Raw genomic sequence first — 11,826 nt, 5'->3', positions numbered from 1 at the left:
AGCAATCATGTCAAGTCTGATACGGTTTCTCATACAAAATGGAAGAACAAAGGACTTTACTCGCAAAGAGTCACAGCACGAACCCTTGACATACAGTTGTTCGATTTACAGCAGACGTTAAACAGCAACATCTGCAGAGATGTACTTAAAAAGTTTCTTTTTACTTCAATTAACCATTGCTTCATGGGCTAACACTATCGATGTGATTCGCGATTATTTCCTCTTCAAAGAAGTTACCACATTGGCTGGGTTCTCTTGCGCGGAATTTGAAAGTGAGTTCTCTCCAGTCACAAAAAATTTCTGCTACAAGTAAACGTTTTAATGCAGATGATTACCAAATGATCAAAGTTCTTAATGACGTCGGAATTTCGGTCTCGATAAAACAAATTGAATCGAATGTCAATATATCGCAAGCTTTACAAACTGATTATTGGAAAATAGGTGTGTTAATCGATCTACGATGTCCATTAGCAGATAAAAATATTAGAAAAATATTTGACGAGGTAAAATCAATTTATTTAATTATACAGGGTAGTACATATATTAGTATAGTAGTAATTCCTAGAACTGGTGGTACAAGGGAAAAGCCAGTAATTCTACATGAAATGATAAGTAGAAAATATAGAATAAGCTTTTTGATATCGTGCTTTGTTTTCGAGAAAATTGAAAAATTTAATTATATAATTTATTTATATTTGCTTATAGATAAAAATTAAATTATAGTCAAGTGTAAGCGTACGGAAGTATAGTTTTAGTTGTTTAAATGGTACACGGAGAGATAAGGAGAACATGGTCGGTCTGACCATTGACTTTTTCTACTGTAAGCTGAAAATATTCTCCTCTCCTTGTTTGCCCTTTAAATGCGTAAAACTGTACTTCGATAAATTTGTACTTGACTAAAATTCGAAAATTCAATTTGTTTGGAAACGAAGTATGAAAATATTATTTTCTCAATGAAAAAGTTTACAAAGAATTGATTAAATAATCATTTAGGCTTCAGCCAGCTTCTTGTTTCAACATTTGCACCAGTGGTTGATCCTAGAGAACAGCATGGATCATATCACTAAACTAGTAAATGACAGTACGTTCAGCATCATCACTGATTTTGTAATTTCTCTGCCAAGAGATGATGATTACGTTTTATATGATGTTTATAATCATTGCAAACATTGCGGCGGATCGCTCAACATCATTCCATTTGGAGTTTGGACTAGAAACGATGGATTAAATATTACTTTATTGGAAAATAAATTTTCTAGGAGAAGAAACTTCCATAGGTTACACGCCAAGTGTGGTGGTCTTGTGAGTAGCAATGAATGTAATTAAATAATACAGAAACTCACTAATTGCTTTTCTCTACTCATAACTCATACTATTGAAAATACTAATTTGTGAGAATGTTCTTTGCGCAGTTAGTACCTCAAAATATTACTCGTAAACTGGAAGACTTCCTTACAGAAAAGACTACTAATAGCGAAGACAATTGGGCCAAGTTCGGATACGCTCTTATGGTCCACGTCGCTTATATGTTTAATTATACGTAATATATGTACACCGTTATTTAAACTCATCATTTAGTAACTGTCTTTATCTTCTAACGTTTGTGTATGAAATGAATCATTTACAGCCTCGATGTGTTGGGATTGATGCACTGGGATGCGAACAAGTATAATGGGCCTCTATTTACTGGTTTTCAAGATGGGAGCATTGATATAGGATACTTTCCATCGGTTATAACACAACAAAGGATTGACATAGCCGACGCGATACTGCAAGTTTTCCCCGCAAGGTGATTGTACACAGGGTGATAAAAAAAATGAGAAGCTGTGAATGTAATTTCGATTTCTAATTGCAGTAAAAAATTTAGTTATTGACACAAATATTTATTTTTTTACTGAAATTAAGGGGGTTTTCCTCTGTGAACTTTGCAAAATTAATTAAATGTATACTACTTGTAATGATGTGATTCCTTTTTGTTGTCATAAATAATAAATATAATATAATTTCTAAATAAACTATAAAAATGTAAATAAAAATTGTTAAATTTTGCAACGTTTACAGAGAAATGTTCCCTTAATAGACAAGTTACAATTACGATACTAATAAACAATTCGCTGTCGATTTGTCCATAGAACCTGCTTTATATTTCGCACCGTACCTTCGAAGAAAATAAATATAAACATAATCTTCCGACCACTTGAAAAGAACGTTTGGTACATGACCTGTCTGTTATCAATTATTATGGCGCTTATTCTATTAATAATCTTTAAAGTGAATAGAGCGACCAATTGGAATCAAACAGTCTTTATTATCATTGCTGCCCTATGTCAACAAGGTAGTTTTCGCCATAACTATTATCTCATTATATTAATATTTGCTTGATATAGAATTAAATTGTTTGTAGGATTTCCAAACGACAACAACAGACAGCTTTCGAGTCGTGTCGCCTTTTTTCAAACTATGATTTTTGGTCTAATTATATACAATTGTTATTCAGCGGCAATAGTATCCAGTCGTTTAAACAATGTTCCGATTGAGAGAATGAACGACTCTTTAATGTCACTCGCACGAAGTGGATTCGAGTTGGCTACTCACAATACGCTGACTTTCCATATTATACTAAGTGTAAAGTCTCTTATATTTATTGGTAATAATTATACAGGGTGTATCGAAATATGTGTGTATAATATTAGGGGTGAGTTTAGTCAGGAAAATCACGGATGGCAGTAAGACATTTTCTTCACTTTATTACAGTTCAAAGGCTCATTGGTCTTTTTTCTTTTTATTTCATTTTGACTATTTGATAAACTTGAACTATTTTGAAAAACGTCTTTAAGGCGTCTATGTAGTGTCTCTTTAAGACATCTTATGTCGTAGGATGTTCAGGCATAAAAATGGACATAAAATAGATAGATGTCTTCAAGATGTCGTGTGCTATCTGTGTATTTCGGATTACCCTGTATAGGTATAATCAATAGCTAGTCCTTTCGATTAAAAATACTTTCACAGATACCAGAAGGAGAGCATGTACAATTCAAAAAATACTGGGATGCTATCCCAGACGAAAAAAAATTTCTGCCAGTACGCGAAGGAATCAGGAGAATCATGACACCTGGATTCGCGTATCATACAGATCCCAATAATGCTTATCCACTCATAGAACGCTGGTTTACCAACGAGATGATCTCGCAGCTTACCGAAGTTCATTTGCTTCAACCTTCCGCCTTATCTTTGTGGTCAGCCAAGTATGGACAGTTTCGAGAAGTAGCGAAAATAGGGTAAGAAAACTGTTCAATAAACAGACTTTCATCTGGACTAACAACTGATTCATTGTAGTCTAATTAGATTGTATACCGCGGGGATTCGAAAACGAGAAATATTACGTTGGGTTGCTAGGAAACCTTTTTATAATGAAATTGGTCAAAGTATTTCGAGTGTTTCGATAATCGAAATAGCACCAATTATTATTCTCTTGCTGTTCGGTGTGGTACTGTCTATTGTTATCTGCATTTTAGAAAATATCGTTTATTGGAAGCTTCAAGCGAAACAACAAATAGTACAAGTATCAAAACAGAAAAAATACTATAATAATAAAGTTGTAATGAAAAAAATAGGAATAATACAAACATTCAATGGCATGAGAAATGAAGCACTTCAGCATAAAAACTTATACGTAGATTAAGGCGAAGGTAGTAAAATAAAATAAAAATTAAGTTCTAGTCTTATGAGCTTTTTTAAATGTATAAATTAATTTTATTAAATAACGTATTCTGAATACATCGTTAAAAAAAATACATGATACTGATGTATTTTTAAAATAAATGTGTGGTAATAGATGAGGGATGAAAATTTCTTATAAAATACTTCGATAGGTCTTCGACGATGAAGGATGCACATCTGAGGACTAACATTAAGTTACATTAAGAGTTAGGAGTAACATTAAGTTACTTCTTTTTCTTTGACTTTTTGTCAGTCGAAACTGGAGTTGCTCCAGTGAGATCTGCCAACTGCTGTTTTAGTTTTAATAATTTTTCTACTTCAGGTTGCCACACCGGTTTTTTCTCTTTAGCTTTCAATTCACGTACAAGATTTCCCTAAAATTTAAATAATTAATATACACAGAAATACATTATGTCGTTGATTATAAATGTTTTACTCGTACCTGTTTGGCAATAGCTGATTCCAAAGTCGCTATATCCATGGAAACATCTCCATTTTGTTCAGGTACGAAAACCGCCTCGGGCTTTTTATTTTGCAATTGTGGTGATCCTGAAGACTTACTTCCACAGCCTATATGATCAACAAGTTTCTTTTTCAAGTCTGTAAGAATTGGAATCTGTTTTCCTTTTACTTCTTTCGTAGCTTCCACAGATTTTACGTCACCACTTGCTGCGCTATTTGCTTGACTCGTATTTGTGGTATCTTGTTTTCCGCCATATTGTTTTCTTAACTCTTCTACGTCTTTATCCTCTATTTTCTTAAACAGAGGAGATGGTTTGCCAATTTTATGGCCCGCTGGAAGTATATTAGTAATAACGTCAGGAATGTAACCAAAATTACTATTGTCTAATCCGAGTTGCGACCTTAATTCACGAGAGGTATTAGGCATAAATGGAGCCAAAAGAGCTGATAAAAGACACGTTAAGTTACAACAAATACCAATGATAGTTCCAGCTCTTTTCCTGCAAAATCATATCGTGTTAAATAAAAGATTGTAACACAAATAAACATAATATACACGTGCCAATAATTATGAAAGTAGTCTAACCAAAAAATTTTAAAAAGTTAAGTTTTTCAATTATTTGGTGTTATATCTATTTACACATGATGACCCTCGCATCACTTTCATAAATAAGGGCACACATATGCATCTTGTAACATTACTTACTTATCATCATCCGTTCCTTTGATTTTTACCCAAGGTTGTTGAGATTGCATAAATTGATTTCCATGTTTTGAAATTGCTAATACATATTTTATACCATCTCGCAATTTGGCTTGTTCCAAAGCCTGTATATAAGAAGATAATTCACGCTGAGCTAAGGCTAATAGCACTAAATCGTCTTCTTGAAGTTCCATTATTGGAATTTTGGATTCGAAATATCTTTCCGCGAACACTAAGGCTCTATATATTAAAAACAATTCATATGCATTATAGTAGAAAGAAATGATACCAAATATAATTTCCCACAAAAGTTTACATACCGGTTAACAAAATTTCCAAAATTATTTAATAATTCGCTATTATTTTTGGTTGCTAGATCTACCCAATTAAAATTAGAGTCTTGAGTTTCGGGTCTAACGTATGCAAGGTAAAATCGCCAGACATCAGCTGGTACACCCGTGTCTCTGGCGTCAGTTCCAAATACCCCGATACCCCTTGATTTAGAAAATTTCGTATCTTCATAGTTAAGATACTCTAAAACAGCAGTTTAAAGAAAATACTTTACAATTTCGCCTAAGTATTTAGTATACATAATGCTGCTCTAGAACGTACCTGTCGCCATTAAATGCTTTAGTAACGTGTAACCCTCGTTAGCTGCTAATAGACAAGCAGGGAACATTATTGCGTGGAAGGGAACATTATCTTTCGCCATAAACTGATATAAATTAACTTCTACGTTTTTAGGCTTCCACCACTGTTCGTACTCCTTGGTATACCTTTTCGTAATACTGATATAACCGAAAGGCGCATCGAACCATACATAGAATACTTTATTTTCATAACCCTTTACTGGGACAGGTATACCCCATTTCAAATCTCTTGTTATGCAACGTGGTTTCAAGCCATCTCGTAACCATGGCTTTGAAACTACCCTTGCAACAATTGACCATCCTTTTTCTACTGTTGCAGACCATTCCTTTAACCTATCTTCTAACTGTAGAAAGCAACAATTTCTTACATAAATACGTAACTTCTCTAAAATTAAATAATAGGGTCATTGCATAAATAATACTTCAAAAAATCATATTCGTAGAGAAATTAATGTGTATATGTTATTTTTAGTCATAGTTCTGTTGAATATTACATTCTATTGCCATTTTTTACTCATCAAATAATTTTTTGAGGCTCTTCGCAAGATTCTTAACTTCTTTAATTAAAGAGTGAAATAGGAAGCAATGTTACTTATGAAATAACCTAATATTATGATTCAAATTACAATGGGATACTTGCCTTAGGTAAATTTAAGAAAAATTGCTCCGATTTTTTAATAATCGGCCTATTACCACATACTTTGCATCTCGGTGATATTAATTCTGTTGCATTTACTAAATGACCGCATCCATCGCATTGATCACCCCGTGCATCTTCATATTTGCACCTTGGACAAATCCCTTCTACAAATCTATCGGCTAAAAATCTATCACAAGATTCACAGAGGAGTTGATCCACTGTTTCGCTTAGCACATATCCCTCTGATTTTATCCTTAAGAAAAATGATTGCACAATTCTGAAAGGCAATAAAGTTTTTATATAGTATCATAAGTTAGTTAACTGATTTCAATAAAAAGCAGTATAAAAAATAGCCGAAAATTATTTAAAATTATAATTTATAGTTTTAAGAAAAAACATCTTACTCCGTTTGTTCAGGTGTAGTAGTACGACCGAAATAGTCAAAACCTATGCTAAACCATCTGTAGACGTCATTGTGTATATCGAAAAATTTATCGCAAATTGCCTGTGGTGTCGTTTTTTCTTCTAAAGCTTTAGCCTCCGTAGCAGTACCATATTCATCAGTGCCACTGAAATATGTAATTATTTTGAATTAATAACGCATGTTAATAACAATTAACATTGTTGTATGCATGTTGAGAAAAGATACATACCTAATGAACAATGTATTATAATTCCTTTGTCTACAATATCTGCAAGCAGAAGATATAAATTGAGATATATCTATATTAATAAAATTTCACTATTTATATTCAGAGACAAACCTGGCAAAGATATCAGCAGAAAGTACACAACCAATAATATTTCCTAAATGAGGAACATTATTCACGTAGGGCAATGCAGATGTTATTAAAACATTCCTTTCTCCTTTCTTTGGTAATCTAGAGATAATGTATACACATATTCACGTTAAATACATATACTTATTCCTTGTATGAAAATATAATAATCTATAAGAATTTAGACTTACACAGGATAAGAAAAGGTTTTCATATCTGGATACGCTGTTGAAGACCAATTACTTGTAACATTTTGGATTTCTTCTTGACTAACTGCTTCAACTTCTTTTTCCTTAGTTGGGCTAAGCTGAAATTAATAATCCTAGATGTTGATGTGATTAGATTATGTAATAAAAAATTAATAGTTTTACCATAGCAAACTTACGTCGTTCGAGGCTGGCTTAACTGATCGTGTATTTTTCATATTATTTATAATATTCATATTAGTATTAACAGGAAACCAAGAAACAGCTTGAATACTGAGAACTGCTTTTGCACCCCTTTCAAATTTATATTCTTTAAGGGAGTCCTAAAGAAACCATGTGTATAAGATTAATTATATCAACATATATGCATATAAAATATAATGAATTAATAATAAAAGAATTTCATACTTGAATAATTGGTAAGAGTTCAATATCTGATAGCCAATTGCTAAGACAAGGATATTCTTTACAAAGTTCCTTTCCAATCTCTGTAACTAACACAGTAGACCATATAGTTACCCAAACACATGCATCTGCCAATGATAACTGATTATTATCCTAAAATAATATCAATTAATTTTTAGCTTTATTATGAGAGTTTCATTATCGCTGCGTAAGAACTATCTGTAATATTATCTTGACTCACCTTAACTAAGTATTTATTATGCTTTAACACATCATTGAGTTCCTTTAATAAGGACCATAAACAAGACCTATGTGTGGTTTTATATGTTCCTGTATTATTATAATACACTATAGCTGGCTATAAAAGTATGTAATTAATACATGTATATTAATATTATATTACAGAATCTAAATAAAAGAATTTTATTTACCTGCAATTGAGTTATATCCCATTCAAGCCATTTATTATTTGTAATTTTTGACTCTTCAGATGGAGGTACTAAGAGCTGCATTCCTGCATTAGTACTAAATAGCACAGATCCAGATGAGAGTTCGATTGTAGGTAAACGGCCCAAGAAGCTTTCTATATACACAATGGGAAAATTTATTTTATGTTAGCTATAACAAATTTATATTAAAATAATTTGAAGACTTTATCCAGAGATAATGAAAACAAATTCTTAGCTTTAATGAAAGTGAAAACATTTTCATTTCAAAATCAATATTAAAAAACACGAATTTATTACGATATTAAATATATATCAAGAATAGCACGATAATAATTAATTTTATAAAGACATTATAATGTCTTTATATTTTATAAAGTAGAAGATAAAATTGACAGAACATATATATGAATTATCACTTAAAACCTTATAAAATGTACACAAAAATGTTTCATCACCTATGTCCTTAAACGATTCAGGTGAAACGAGCATACGGTATTTCATCAGATGGTTAGAAACTGAGTTACTTAGGTTGAAGAGGTTATATTCCTTACCGTTTGGTTGCACCGTTTTCACAGTAATAGATTGTTGGGCCATTTTAGCTGCGACTATCAGTTTCAACGCATTCGGATTACCTTCGTTCGTTGAGATAATCATTTTTACTAATAAGTTAATAAATATTCACAATAAATAGAAGAAAATATGTTTAGCACACAACCAACACATGTGAGCGACAAGTAAATGCAGTCTGGGAACGGACACTATGAAAGTGTTTAGTTCTCTTAACACGTTGTCAAACATTCAAAACTTTATAATTTTATAAAATTAGTAGAGATTTTTATACTTATTGAATTCATTTGATAAATTCTATTATAGTTGATTAGAAGAATATAATATATTTAATATACTTTGCATTTTTGATTAAATTAATATATTTCTACGTAAAATTTGAAAGATATCGAGACACAGTTGGTTGAACTGAGCTCCTTGCTCTGGCGCTTGATATTATTTTATATTTTTTATAATAATTATTTTTCTATGAAATAAGAGAAACTTAATACTTCTGATTTATATTTAATGCTAATAATCAATTAAAAATACCAGTTCAGTGAAATTACTGATTCTTTATGAGTTTTGTAAATCAGTTTTTGATTTTCCTAACTTAATTACACCGAATTATAAATTTTACATAAAAGTTGTAATTTATTAGTATTGTCAATTAAAATTATGAAACATAATTGAAAAAAATGTCCAGATTTTATTACGTTTCTAAGAAAACTTATAGTAATATTTTTAATTCTCTAAAAACTTGTTGCGTAGAAATACTTGCGCAGATATCTCACTTTGGGGGAACACCCTCTATTTCATATTTGTTTTGAGAATAAAATTGCCTGTACTGTAGCATGCTATGATGTATTCCGTAAAAATGATTATTCCATTATTATGGATTTTTGTTAATTGTTTATTGTCATCACTTAGTGCAGTAAATATTGTGTTAATCGTCGCAGATGATTTGGATATATTTCTTGATGGAATGGTAATCAGATATGTGTAAAAAATTAATATTCACAATATGCACGCAAAATTATAAACATGATTACATTTATTTTTAGACACCAATGAGAAGTACAGTGGATTTGATTGGAAAGGAAGGTGCAACATTTTTAAATAGTGTAAGGTTTAATATACGAAATTAAATTCATAAAGTAAGTGTAATTTATAAATTAACTTACATTCTCTTTATATACTTAGTTTGTCGCTTCACCTATTTGTTGTCCAAATCGAGCTTCAATCTTAACTGGAAGATATCAACATAATCATTTTGTAGTAAATAATTCTATTGCGGGGGGTTGCAATAGTATTAATTGGCAGAATTTGCAAGAACCAAATACTTTTGCAGCACATTTAAAACAAGAGATGCAATATGTTACTTTCTATGCTGGAAAATATTTAAATCAGGTACATACATGTATAATATTAACGTGTACAATTTAAATAGTTATGTTTATACAAAAGTGTTAAAATTTAATTCAAAATTTCATAAAGTATGGAAACAAAGCTGTGGGTGGATCAAATCATGTACCAGTAGGATGGGATTGGTGGGCTGGGCTTATTGGAAATTCAAAATATTATAATTACTCTTTGTCGATAAATGGAACAGAAAAAAAATTTGGCAGTGACCCAGAGGACTATCTTACTGATGTCATTGTATGTATAATATTATAATCTGGTTGCTTGCTGGACCCAATGTACAGAGGCAAGTGACGTCACTCACTCGTCTCTACATATAAAGTCCAGCTAGCAACCATGATTATAATGTATGTCAACACTATTTTATTAAACACTAATAATTCAATCTTTTTAGAGCAACATGGCAACAGATTTTATTAAAACTATTAATACCAATGATCATTCATTCCTCATGGTTTTAGCACCACCTGCACCTCATGCACCCTTTACACCAGCATTAAGGCATAGTGACATTTATGAAGATGTAAAAGCTAAAAGAACACCAAATTTCAATACATTGACACAAATGGTATATTTTATTAAGTAGTTTCTTAGCATATAGCATACATATTATTTAATTAAGTTGCAAAATAGGATAAACACTGGTTGGTAAAAAGAGGTCCATCTCCACTTCCTGATAATATACTACCTAAGTTAGATGAAATATACAGACGAAGATGGGAGACATTGTTAGCCGTTGATGAACTTGTATTAAATGTGTATGAGACACTGAATGATCATAATCTTTTAGATAGTACTTACATCATATTTACATCTGATAATGGTTATCACATTGGTAATACATTTATGTGTACTACAGATGCAAGCATAAATTGTATGACTTTTATATAAGATGTAAGTGTATTATATTATATTCAAGGTCAGTTCAGTATGCCTATGGATAAACGTCAACCATATGAGACAGATATTAGAGTTCCATTATTAATACGAGGTCCTGGTATTCTACCATCTGAGATTTCTGCACCTGTTAGTAGCGTTGATTTATTTACTACAATTTTAGAAATAGCTGGCATACAACATCCATCAGATGGAATGTCTTTATTAAGAAAAACATTGCCAAAAGATAGAACACTATTGATAGAGTATAGAGGAGAGAAATCTAAGAATACTCCATCATCAGGTTGTCCAACTGATAGTGATCCAAATGTAGCAGTAAGTTTTGTCTCTAGAAAAAAAAATGTGTACAGTAATATTATTTAAGAATTATTTCATTAAGAATTGCAATTCTTATAGTTATGTATGAAAGATATGGCATGCAAATGCCAGGATGCTGCAAATAATACTTTCAGTTGCATACGTCGTGTATCTCCAAACTATAATAATATTTTTTGCGTTTTTGAGGATAATCAGGTACTATTAAGAACAATTTATATTGAAATTACATAACGTATCACTGAACTTATTTATTATTAACTTCTTTTTAATTTTTTAATAGCATTATATCGAAGCTTATAACATAACTACAGATAATTATCAAATGGAAAATATTGGATATACTATGAAACATAATCGTAGATATCGATTTAGGAAATATCTCAAAAAAATGTCCGTTTGTAAAGACGAAGAATGTATTGTTACAAACAAAGAAAATTTTGATATGTAAATTTTGTTTTAAAGTCAGATTAGATTAGTAATTAATATAGTATAGAACAATGTTTTAAACTACAACACTTTTTGTATTTGACATCATAAGTATCCTTATGTATAAAGTAGGTATAATAGCTTCACCTTTGTATTATTGATTAAAAAAAATATACTTAAATACATCATTCTTACTTTATTTA

At 31.1% G+C, this 11,826-nt stretch overlaps 3 protein-coding genes across 3 annotated transcripts; 2 read left to right on the top strand and 1 right to left on the bottom strand.

The window, feature by feature from the left end:
- Nucleotides 1–139: 139 nt before the first annotated feature.
- On the top strand, nucleotides 140–3,682 carry LOC143177282 (ionotropic receptor 75a). Its single transcript, XM_076375147.1, has 9 exons — nucleotides 140–272; nucleotides 328–590; nucleotides 994–1,306; nucleotides 1,417–1,540; nucleotides 1,628–1,789; nucleotides 2,388–2,726; nucleotides 2,878–2,959; nucleotides 3,010–3,278; nucleotides 3,337–3,682. Exons 1-9 carry the CDS (start codon nucleotides 140–142, stop codon nucleotides 3,680–3,682), a joined length of 2,031 nt encoding a protein of 676 aa, XP_076231262.1.
- A 38-nt stretch (nucleotides 3,683–3,720) lies between these two features.
- Nucleotides 3,721–8,724, bottom strand: Metrs (methionyl-tRNA synthetase 1). The gene is made up of 15 exons (XM_076393418.1): nucleotides 8,566–8,724; nucleotides 7,997–8,148; nucleotides 7,807–7,923; nucleotides 7,569–7,718; nucleotides 7,340–7,483; nucleotides 7,146–7,261; nucleotides 6,940–7,056; nucleotides 6,829–6,867; nucleotides 6,580–6,744; nucleotides 6,176–6,452; nucleotides 5,498–5,879; nucleotides 5,206–5,419; nucleotides 4,889–5,125; nucleotides 4,163–4,682; nucleotides 3,721–4,094 (listed from the first exon to the last, which is right to left on the bottom strand). Exons 1-15 carry the CDS (start codon nucleotides 8,666–8,668, stop codon nucleotides 3,945–3,947), a joined length of 2,883 nt encoding a protein of 960 aa, XP_076249533.1. The 5' UTR covers nucleotides 8,669–8,724; the 3' UTR covers nucleotides 3,721–3,944.
- Nucleotides 8,725–9,422: 698 nt separating this feature from the next.
- Nucleotides 9,423–11,645, top strand: LOC143177053 (N-acetylglucosamine-6-sulfatase). The gene is made up of 9 exons (XM_076374818.1): nucleotides 9,423–9,548; nucleotides 9,625–9,684; nucleotides 9,764–9,970; nucleotides 10,058–10,219; nucleotides 10,377–10,550; nucleotides 10,616–10,817; nucleotides 10,902–11,194; nucleotides 11,276–11,392; nucleotides 11,478–11,645. Exons 1-9 carry the CDS (start codon nucleotides 9,423–9,425, stop codon nucleotides 11,643–11,645), a joined length of 1,509 nt encoding a protein of 502 aa, XP_076230933.1.
- Nucleotides 11,646–11,826: the final 181 nt, after the last annotated feature.

This window comes from Calliopsis andreniformis, chromosome 3 (genome assembly GCF_051401765.1).
Source record: "Calliopsis andreniformis isolate RMS-2024a chromosome 3, iyCalAndr_principal, whole genome shotgun sequence".
Taxonomy (NCBI): Eukaryota; Metazoa; Arthropoda; class Insecta; order Hymenoptera; family Andrenidae; genus Calliopsis; species Calliopsis andreniformis.
The sequence above is the reverse complement of the archived record's forward strand: the minus strand, read 5'-3'. Positions and strand labels throughout refer to the sequence as shown.

Coding starts and splice junctions, on each gene's coding strand:
- LOC143177282 (XM_076375147.1), top strand. CDS start 140: ATGTACTTAAAAAGTTTCTTTTTACTTCAATTAACCATTGCTTCATGG. Junction 591..993: donor GTGGTACAAGGGAAAAGCCA/GTAATTCTACAT, acceptor ATAATCATTTAG/GCTTCAGCCAGCTTCTTGTT. Junction 2,727..2,877: donor CAGGAAAATCACGGATGGCA/GTAAGACATTTT, acceptor CTTATGTCGTAG/GATGTTCAGGCATAAAAATG.
- LOC143177053 (XM_076374818.1), top strand. CDS start 9,423: ATGTATTCCGTAAAAATGATTATTCCATTATTATGGATTTTTGTTAAT. Junction 10,818..10,901: donor TGATAATGGTTATCACATTG/GTAATACATTTA, acceptor ATTATATTCAAG/GTCAGTTCAGTATGCCTATG. Junction 11,195..11,275: donor ATAGTGATCCAAATGTAGCA/GTAAGTTTTGTC, acceptor CAATTCTTATAG/TTATGTATGAAAGATATGGC.
- Metrs (XM_076393418.1), bottom strand. CDS start 8,668: ATGATTATCTCAACGAACGAAGGTAATCCGAATGCGTTGAAACTGATA. Junction 5,880..6,175: donor TTTTCTTAAATTTACCTAAG/GCAAGTATCCCA, acceptor TGCTTTCTACAG/TTAGAAGATAGGTTAAAGGA. Junction 4,683..4,888: donor AAAGGAACGGATGATGATAA/GTAAGTAATGTT, acceptor ATGATTTTGCAG/GAAAAGAGCTGGAACTATCA.